Raw genomic sequence first — 10,186 nt, 5'->3', positions numbered from 1 at the left:
TATATCGTTTTGGTTATATACTCAAACTTGATCTACTTTTATGTCTCTACATAAAAGTTTAAGTATTCATGCTATAGCCAGAGGTTTGTTAGTTTATTAGATTTAGGCTATTACAAGTGCAATTTACACGTTCAATAACAACTTTATTTAATAAATCTCAATAACAATTTTATTGCAAATCGAATATGTTTAAGTATTACAAACTGCGAGTTTTAGGACATACAACTTAACAACACACAAAACAATATAATAATGAAGGGTGAAAGGAAAAATTGAACACATAATTAGAAATTAAAATACCAAAATTACCAAATATTAAACAAATAATAAACGACCGACGTATGGACAATGAATTATAAGATGATGACGCTTGAATGTCTAAAAAGGTTATTCGAAAGTCTGAAACCATGGACATTTGGAAGTTTGGTAAATGTTTTAGGTAAAAATACATTTTTCTTAGATTTTTGGTCTAGTTTTTATTTGATCCCTGGATTTCAAAACATTACAATTTTATTCTTGAAATTTGGGATTTTTTCTCTTTTTTTTTTTTTTTCATCTCTAGGTTTCAAGATTTTATATTTTTAACTTCCATATTTTATTAAATACTCATTTCAATCATTGATGTCAATGTCTACTAATTAGTTTAAAATAATTATGAAGTAAAATTTTAATTTAATTTTAAAAGATGAAAAGTAGTGGAACTTAATTAATAGTAATCTGTTTGGTTATTTTAAATTTGTTAACATAAATTGAAATTAAAGATGAATAGTGAGTATTTAATGAAAATTGACATTAAAAATGTAAATCTTGAAATCTAAAGCTCTAATTGAAACTAAAGTCAAATGTCAAATGTCAAAGGTAAAATAGTAACATTTTGAAGCACAAAACAAAATTGAAACCAAACTAAAAATTAAATGTATAACATTTTGAAATATAAAGACAACGAATCCAAAAATCTAGTGATCAAAAAAGTTTTTTTTTAATTACATAAGAAATCCAATTCCCCATTACAATCGAATTGACACACGAAGATTTATTACTATTAAACCAATTTTAACCTAAATTGTCTTCTCAACAAATAATAATAATAATTTTTAACTGAACACGAAACAATAATTTATTTAGATTAGCGAAGGAGAGGGAGGGGTTCCAACTTCGGCGGTGCCTTCTAACATTTGGGTGACCTTCATCGACGGTCTTTCAGACGCATCTGGATGAATGCACCACAGTCCCACCATTGCCATTCGTTTAAACCTTTCGAAATCCTTCAAAATTTCCGGTTTATCTGCGATCACCGCCTCCAGATTCCCGGCCGCCACCCGACACAGAACCCAATTCGACAGAACCAAATCCTCCTCCTCACTTTATTCTTCGATTCGATGCAGCTTAATTGACCTTCTACAGCAAATGATCTCCAGCAACATTATCCCATAGCTGTACACGTCAACCTTCGCCGTCACAGGAGCTCCCCTCAGCCACTCCGGCGCCATGTACCCGTATGTCCCTCTCACCACCGTTTTCGTTCTCGTTTGGTCCTTCTTCAACGGCTTCTATATTCCAAAATCTGCTATCTTCGCTGTGTAATTTGAATCGAGCAGTACATTTGGGGCTTCACGTCACAATGGATGATCTGCGCCTCGCACCCTTCGTGTAAGTACGCTAATCCTCTCGCTATTCCTATTGCAATTTCTACTCTGTGTGTCCAATTAGGGTTTTCGCCACTTCCAAAGAGGAAAGTTGATAGTGCTCCATTAGGCATTAGCTCGTACACTAGAAGAAGCTGATTCTTCTCGTTTTCGACGCAGTAACCTAACAATCTGACCAAATTCTTGTGATATGTTCGCCCAATGATTGTGGCCTCCGTCACGAATTCCTTCTCGGCAATTTCAGTCCTTTTGTCGAGCCGTTTCACTGCAATTTCCACATCGACTCCGTCTATGTGTAAACTTCCACGGAATACTTTGCCAGAAGCTCCTTGGCCGAGGATTCTGTCGAATCCATTGGTTGCATCGAACAATTCCTGGAAAGTGAATTCCCGGAAATTGATTCCGATGGCACTTGCACTTGAAAATTGCTTCCTTCTCATCAATCTTCCAGTCATGGGATGAGAGAAGAGGGCAACAGCGCCGAAGCAAATTGCCAGAACTCCAGCAATTATATTGCCAATCTCGAGGAATTTTCGGTATTTCGATTTGTCTTTAGTTTTGCTGGTTAAAACCCCCGTGTTCGCTGATGGGACAGGCACTTTGATCAGAGTTTTTAATCCTTTTGTATTGAAAGTATTTCTAGCATTCATTAATGGCGTCCTTTTCCTAACGCATCTTGTACCATTCAAAGTTGCAGCCATGGTGTAACAATCTCCGAGGATTGCCTCTTTGCACCTCTCAACATCAGCCCCGTCCGTAGAAGCCAATTCTAAAAATTGACCAGGTCTGGGGGGAAGTCAATAACGACATCATCCATCTCCTGGACCTCGAAATTCTTCCTAGATTTTTCAGTACAGTAATTGATCGGAGTTTGTAGCCGACATCCCTTCACAGCATTGGTCGGATCCAATTGAACAAAACCCGGCAAGCATTCACAGGTTACTGTATCGTTGTCGGATGATTTGCAGAGCCCATTTAAGCCACAAACGGTGTTCACAAGACAAGGGTCGCTCATGGCTCCCCAACCTCTTATCCATCCACTGCCTTTAGTTTTGGGGTAAGCATATTGTCGGAAATCGCCATGGACACTAATTGTTGCTCTGTGGTAGTAATCCCCAACTGGAGCTGGAACATTGACAGTCAAATTGTGAAATATCTGTTCAATTGGGGCAGTTCCACTGGTGTACATTAAAGCAGAGGAATTATCGAACACTAAGACAGTATTGTTAATATCAGTTTTGACTGTGAACCAATACCCAATATTGGAGAAGTGGTAATTGGAGAGCACCAGATTTCCATCGTTTTGCATTTGCAGCATGAAATTCCCAGTTGAGAAATCCGAGATGTTTTTTGCAGAGAACATTTTTTTGTTGACCCCTAAAATCTGTCCAGGAAGGAGCGTGTCTGTTGGCGAATCAAAGCTTTGTCCGATGGGTGCAGAATTGGAGTCTTTCAACACAAAGTTGCCGTCGTCCTGCATTTGGCCAGAATCTGCAGGCGTTTGTGTGGATATAATTGTTTGAATCGCGCCATCTGGGAACAAAAGCACAAACTGGCCGGTGGTGTTCAAGCTTATTTTGGAATTTACCGGCGCGGGAGTGTCCCGGTTAGCCGACCAAACCAAGGTCTGGTCAGCCTTGTTTGGGATTTTATCGAACCAAATTCCCACAAGGTAGAGAACATTTGGAAGAGGGTAAAAACCAAAGGCAAAATCCCCAGATGGAGAAAGCCAAGGTTGGTTAGATCCTGCAGTTATGGAAGAACCCCTGGTTACGTTGGAGCCATTTTGAGCTAAACACTGATAGAAGTTTAGAAGAAGAAAAGAAAGAAGTATGAGGAGTGGCACTGTGATATTGTTGGCCATGATGGAGCCGATTGAAGTTTTTGGAGAAATTTCAGAACATGTAGTGACAAATTTGTGTGTTTGAAATGGTCTGATCGGGAAGCTGCTTTGTAATGGATTTGATACGACGAAAATTGACTTGGGAGTTGGGAGTCAAGTCAAGTTAAGAAATCAACGAAGAGAAAAAGTTATTGGAAAAGGAAAATATGGTGTGGGTGTAATGGGATGAAGGCCCCACACGGAAGGATTCAATTCAGAGAAGATTGATGATTCTTTGAGCCAAAAAAGGTCTTTCTAAAGTCTTGGTGTGACGTGATGTTATATGTGCGAATTTGTCATCCAGAATGAGTACGGTAGACCATTAAAAGAGGAAAACAAAGTTGCAAATTTTTAGGTATGGTTTCATTTCATTGAACTCAAAATTTATACAATTTTTTTTAATGAATTTTTATCTTTTGTTAAATCAATCGATCATTTTCACTAACATTTTTTTTATAGAATTAATGAAAAAACAAAGCATTTGAAAGAATTATTGAAAAAATCAAGTAAATTGCGAGGCCCGAAGGATGATGTTGAAGTTGAGGAAAGAGATTTTTAATGCTAGAGGTCGTACCGGCAATAGGAGATTGCTGCACTGAACCTGGTTTGTCTTCTTTCCTTTTCTATTTTGTAGCTTTATTATGGATTTTAGTATGGAATTATTTTTTTGTTCTATGATTATGCATGGCTAAACTCCCTGCCCTGGGGACTAGTGTAGCCTAGGGATCTTTGGGAGTTATTTAATTGAATGCACTATTTAGTGCTTACTTCCATTCATGCATTGACCACTTTAATGCCTTTAACCTACTGGCATAGAGTAATTGTTGTTTTTTGATTTTTGAGAGAGGAGCCTTATATTAGAACTTACATTAGAACTTAAATGCATGATTAAGGTAGTTTTAAGATCGGAAGATTTGTGATTGCTTTAGAAGTTGCTAAAAGAAATAAACTTTAAAGCCTTGCATGTTATCGAAACTAGATAGGGACATTGGTTTTCTTATTTTGTAGAAGAGTTAATTGTGGTCGAGATATACAGTTTTTTTTATTTCTCGACTTATGAAATTATTGCATGTTTGTTTTGTGCATTAAATTAGTTAATTCATAAATCTAATTGGTGAAATCAATTCCCTAAAGACACATTTCTTATTGGTTTTCTCACTCGGTTTAGTTTTCATTAGCTTTAATTCAATCATTAGTTCCATGTCAGTCTCTACATAAAATAGCATTAGTCTTTGTGGTACTTAAGTGAACTAGAACACCAACCCAAAGGATAAATCTCTCTTACACTCACACATTATATTAGAACTTGACATCTTTGTACACATCAATTTTTTAAATGATAGCAAGAGCCTTCTTTTTCTAGTGCATTCATTAAAAGACCAATTGCTTCAAAACATACAAAAGTAAACAAATTACTCGGGATCTCTTTACGGCATATTTGAAATGAATTTTCAAAAGGCTTTAAAAAGAGAGAGCCAATTCAAACATGACCTTAGTCAATTATACAAAAACACATGAAACATAAACAACCACACAAAATATGCATATCTCATTCGTTCAAGCAAAGGAGGGATTCTCACGTCACTGCTTCCTTCTAGCATCCGTACAACTTCTTTCATGGATGGCCGACATACAGGATCTGAAGAGATGCACCACACTCCCACCATTGTCATCCTCTTAAACTTTTCATAGTCATTCATTGCTTCACAATCATGCCTTATTATGTCTCTCAATCTTTCTGCTCTCACACTACTTACAACCCAATCCACCAGTATTATTCCATCATTGCCTTGTGTTTCTTCTTCATAATGCCTTCTGCAAAATATGATCTCTAACAACATGACTCCAAAGCTGTAAACGTCGGCTTTTGTTGTAACAGGTGCTGTCTTGAGCCATTCTGGCGCCATATATCCCCTTGTTCCTTTTATCACCGTGGCTGTCCGTGTTTGGTTTTTCTTCATCAACTTGGCTAACCCAAAATCTGAGATTTTTGCTCGGTAATTATCGTCAAGAAGAATGTTTTGTGGCTTTATATCGCAGTGGATGATCTGAGTTTCACACTCTTCGTGCAAATATAACAACCCATTTGCAATTTCCAATACCATTTTTGCTCTGCTTTCCCATTTAGGCTTCTGATTTTCCTTCTCTCCAAACAGGAAATTTGACGAAGGACCATTTTTCATGAGCTCATAAACCAATAACCGATGCTCTTCTTCGTTGCAGAATCCCAACAATTGAAGTAAGTTTCTATGATGAGTCAAACCAATTACTTGGACTTCTGTTAAGAACTTTTCTCCTTGTTCAACCACCTTCTTCTCTAATTGCTTCACAGCAACCTCCACTTCTTGATCTCTCAAAGTCAAAACTCCTTTATAAACTGCACCAAAAGATCCTCTGCCAAGTAGGTTATCGAAACCATTTGTTGCTTCTTTCAATTCATTGAATGAAAATGCCTTCAAATTCACCTCCAATGGCTTCAGCTTTGCAGGTTTCTTCCCTTTTAAGAAATCCTTTGTAATAAAGGGTTGATAATAGACAGACACAACTGCAAAAGACAATGCGAATGTTGAACACACGACAAATATTGCTAGCAGGGCCTCGTTAGAAAGGGATCTTTTGCCATTAATGATTATGGGAACTTTCAGGAAAGCCACTAGATTACTGGTGTCAGGAATGCTTTTTCTAGCGTTTAACAACGGCATCCTCTTCTTGTAGCAATTACCTCCAAAATAAACGGCTGCTGAGCAAAAACAGTCCTTCCTCACAGCTTCCTCGCACCTGCTCTCATCTGTTGGTCCAACCATGGACACGTCAGAGTCCAAAAGAAATGGGAAATCAGAATCGTCAAGCTTAACAATTTTGAAGCTCTCATTTGCATTATTCAATGAACAAAAGTCCATGACCATATTTGGATTTGGATAACACCCTTTAGAGGGTATGTTTGGATCGATCGGCACATACCCTTCCAAACACTCACAAATCGCAGTTTCATTGCCATTTGAACAAAATCCAAACACCCCACAAATGTTACTCACCATACAAGGCCTTTCAATCAACTTCCATGTCGTAATCCACTCGTTTTTGCCCCCATTCTTAATCCGATACAACTGTCGGAAGTTGCCCTGATCATCGAGAATTGATCTGTGGTAATAGTCTTTTACTGGGACTGGCAATTTGGTCGTCATAGGATATGTAATTGCCGTGGCATTAACAACATATAATAGAACTGTCGTTTGGTTGAAGACAATGGCCGTGGTGTCTCCAGACGTGCCAGTATAGTTATAAGCAGGATCACCATTTCGAAAAGCAGTCAATAGGACATTACCATCTTTAGCAACATCCAACATGAATCGGCCCGTTGAATAGTCATTTCTTGTTCTGTTGGCACTCGAGTACAGTTGATGGCCAATGCGAAGGACCTGTATTAACAGTATTTATATAAAAGATTAAATCTATAAAGTTATATGGGCCATACAAAAGATTATGGATAAAATAATTTTGGGTTACTCATCTTTCAACTTGGATTTGTTATGCATTTTTTCAAATGAGTTTAGAGCTTTTTCTTGTAGTTTTTATATTGAGAGACTAATTAGAAATTATATTTAAATTTTAATGACCAAGGCTCCATTAGGTAGCAATTTAGGCTTCATTTAGTAACAATTTAGGTTTCGTTTGGTAATCATTTGATTTTTTGTTTTTGTTTTTGAAAATTAAGCCCATTTTATCCACATTTTTTATAATAATTTGCATCTTAATTAAATGCTTGAATTCTTAGTCAAATTTTGAAAATAAAAATAACTTTTTAAAAGTTACTTTTTTTAGTTCTCAAAATTTGATTTGGTTTTTTAAACCACGGGTGAAAAGTAGATAATAAAGGAAGATATTTGAGGGTGAAAGTAGTGTACATAAGCTTAATTTTCAAAAACAAAAACAAAAAACAAAATAGTTATCAAACGAGATTTCAGTTTTTAGTTTTTAGTTTTTGAAAATTAGGCCTATAAACCATCATTCCATGTCTAAAGTTTTAATTTTGTTATTTATTTTTTACCAATATTTTAAAGATCCAAGTATAATTTTGTTTTTAAAAACTTGTTTTTATTTTGGAATTTAACTAAGAATTCAACTCTTATATTTAGGAAAGATACAAATTCATTGTAAAAAATTGGGAGAAAATAGTTTTAATTTTGAAGAACCAAATAGTTAACAAATGAGATTTTAAGTTTTTTATTTTCTATTTTTGAAATTTATGCTTATTTTCTATCCATTTTTCTATTATGGTTTTCACCTTTCTTAAGGAAATACATGAATTTTGTCATAAAAAATTGACCTACTTTTTTAAAACATGAATAGAAAATAGATAACAAAATATAAGCTTAATTTTCAAAAACTAAAAATCATAAATCAAATGGTTACTAAATGAGATTTAAATCTGACCGAAGACCAAAATTGTTAAACAAGAACAAAATGAAACTGAAATTCCAATTCAAAAAACAAAAAGCATATTTTACTCAATTATTAAATTTAATTCAAGTACGATTTTGCTTTATACACATTTTCAATTTCAAATTTAGGAGGTATACTTTCAATAAATCTTAAAATTAATTTTAATTAATAATTTAGAGTTAATTTTTTTATCGCATTTAATTTTAAAAAAAAATTAGGGTTGATATGAACTAAATTTTGTGTGGAACAACAAACTATAGCAGTTTGAAGTAATTTCAAGATTTAGCTAAGAGAGAGTAAATACATTAAACTTTTAGTTGTGTAGTAGTTTAAAAACCTGTGCAGGCAATAGAGTATCGGTGGGATGATCGAAGCTCTGCCATATGGGAATGGACGAGGAATTCCGCAGCATTAAGTTGCCATTGTCGGACACTAAAGCAGAGCTCGTGTCTTTCCCATTGTAGATTGAAACCTCAGTACCATTTTCATGAATCAGCACAAATTCACCGGTGCCTCTGAGGACTAATGTTTGAACCAGCCTGTGCCGGGTTGTCTCTGTTGGCGGACCAAACCAAAGTTCTCTCAGGAATTTTGTCGAATACTATGCCAACAACATATTTGCCATCGACAGTTTGGTGGAACCCAAAAGCAAATTCGCCGGAGGATGATACCCAAGTTTTATGCGACCCAGCAAGGATTGATGAACCCAATTCAATTGTGCCGGTCTGGGCGTAACAGTGAATAAAACAAAGAAGCAACGGGAGAGAAAGATGTAAAACTTTAATGGCAGCCATCGAAGTTTTAGAGGAAATTCTAGAATAGAGTAGCGAAAAAAAATTGTGTTTGGAATGGTCTAATCTGGAAGCTGCTTTGTAATGGATTTGATACGACGACTTGGGAATGAAGTCAAGTTCAGAAAAATCCACTAAGAGAAAATGTTATTGGAAGAGGAAAATATGGTGTGGGAGTAATGGGATTAAAGCCCCCACACGGAAGGATTTAAAGAAGGGGAATGAATATGATTAAAAAATCTCATGGTATTAAGACACTACAAAGTAATAAGTCTTAATCGTAATTAGATTACATTTGCAAATGTGTATCTAGGTACGCTTGCAATTGAGGCTCATTACAATTAATCCATCAATTGATTCTCATTGCAATTATACTAAGTTTGATTGCAGATTGATAAACATGACATTAATTCAACTATAATTTACGTGCACTTTCTTTTCCAAATTTGGAGATTTGATCTCTCATTTTCTTAATTATTGTACTAAAAAAATATATGTAAATTTCAAGTACTCTTCTTTCACATATTTAATTTACTATTAAAAAATGTCAAACACATTGTCTTCTTTAGTTGATATTGACATTTTAAATCCATAATAATGGATCATTGTATGGTGCAATATAGAGTAATCTGTGATGTACTCATGTTGCATCCATCTCTATGCATCCCTTATCAAGGATGAAATATTTTTTTTTTAAAAAAAAGAAATTACTAGGTGCCAATTTGTGAGTTAGTTGACAACGTCAGGTGCATCAACGAAGTCAAGTTAGGTGCCATCAAGTATGATTCTACAATAAATCATGAGTTATTGTGTAAGTTACTTGTTACTTTCCAAATAAAATTAGATAGTCTGTCAACTTTATGTGTAAAAATATTATTATGAAAAACAAATTTTACAATTTTTTTTTTTTTTTTTTTGTTAGGATTAGATTACAACTAGGTCTCTAAGCTTCAAACTCAACATTCTACCTTTAAAGTAGGGATTGCAATGGGACTGAGCCGGGACGGGGATGAACTCCTCATCTTCGTCCCATGGGGATTTTTAATTCCCATCCCCATCCCATTCTCCGTTTTGGAGAGTTAGGGTTGGGGTGGGGAATACCCATTTGGGAATTCGGGTCCCTGTAGGGAAAAATCTCCAACTTTTTATTTTATTATTTTATTATTTTTATTATTTAAAATTAAACTAAATTTAATATTTATATTAAAAATTGTAAAATTTTATATAGGAAATTAGTATTATTGTTACATATAGTTGTTTAAATTAAACATTACATGTTTTTTTATTATAAAATTAATCAAAATTTAAATTTTATTATATTAGATTTTTAATTTTTTCTTTTTTAAAAAAAACCGAAAATATAGTTGAAGCTAACGTGTTTCAAGTATATATAATTTATTATTATTATATTAACAATTAAAAAA

The 10,186-nt window shown here is 34.8% G+C and overlaps 2 protein-coding genes and 1 pseudogene across 2 annotated transcripts; all 3 read right to left on the bottom strand.

The window, feature by feature from the left end:
- Nucleotides 1–847: 847 nt before the first annotated feature.
- LOC120070242 lies at nucleotides 848–2,385 on the bottom strand (annotated as a pseudogene).
- Nucleotides 2,386–2,415: 30 nt separating this feature from the next.
- On the bottom strand, nucleotides 2,416–3,510 carry LOC120076072 (G-type lectin S-receptor-like serine/threonine-protein kinase LECRK1). Its single transcript, XM_039029855.1, has one exon. It carries the CDS (start codon nucleotides 3,508–3,510, stop codon nucleotides 2,416–2,418), a length of 1,095 nt encoding a protein of 364 aa, XP_038885783.1.
- Nucleotides 3,511–4,525: 1,015 nt separating this feature from the next.
- Nucleotides 4,526–9,715, bottom strand: LOC120070241 (G-type lectin S-receptor-like serine/threonine-protein kinase LECRK2). The gene is made up of 2 exons (XM_039022127.1): nucleotides 8,309–9,715; nucleotides 4,526–6,947 (listed from the first exon to the last, which is right to left on the bottom strand). The coding sequence occupies exons 1-2, from the start codon at nucleotides 8,381–8,383 to the stop codon at nucleotides 5,025–5,027; spliced, it is 1,998 nt and encodes a 665-aa protein (XP_038878055.1). The 5' UTR covers nucleotides 8,384–9,715; the 3' UTR covers nucleotides 4,526–5,024.
- Between the last annotated feature and the right edge of the window lie 471 nt (nucleotides 9,716–10,186).

The sequence above is a fragment of the Benincasa hispida genome, chromosome 1 (assembly GCF_009727055.1).
Source record: "Benincasa hispida cultivar B227 chromosome 1, ASM972705v1, whole genome shotgun sequence".
NCBI classification, from domain to species: domain Eukaryota; kingdom Viridiplantae; phylum Streptophyta; class Magnoliopsida; order Cucurbitales; family Cucurbitaceae; genus Benincasa; species Benincasa hispida.
This window is presented reverse-complemented; position numbering and strand designations above follow the sequence as displayed.

Coding starts and splice junctions, on each gene's coding strand:
- LOC120076072 (XM_039029855.1), bottom strand. CDS start 3,510: ATGGCCAACAATATCACAGTGCCACTCCTCATACTTCTTTCTTTTCTT.
- LOC120070241 (XM_039022127.1), bottom strand. CDS start 8,383: ATGCTGCGGAATTCCTCGTCCATTCCCATATGGCAGAGCTTCGATCAT. Junction 6,948..8,308: donor ATACTCTATTGCCTGCACAG/GTTTTTAAACTA, acceptor CTGTTAATACAG/GTCCTTCGCATTGGCCATCA.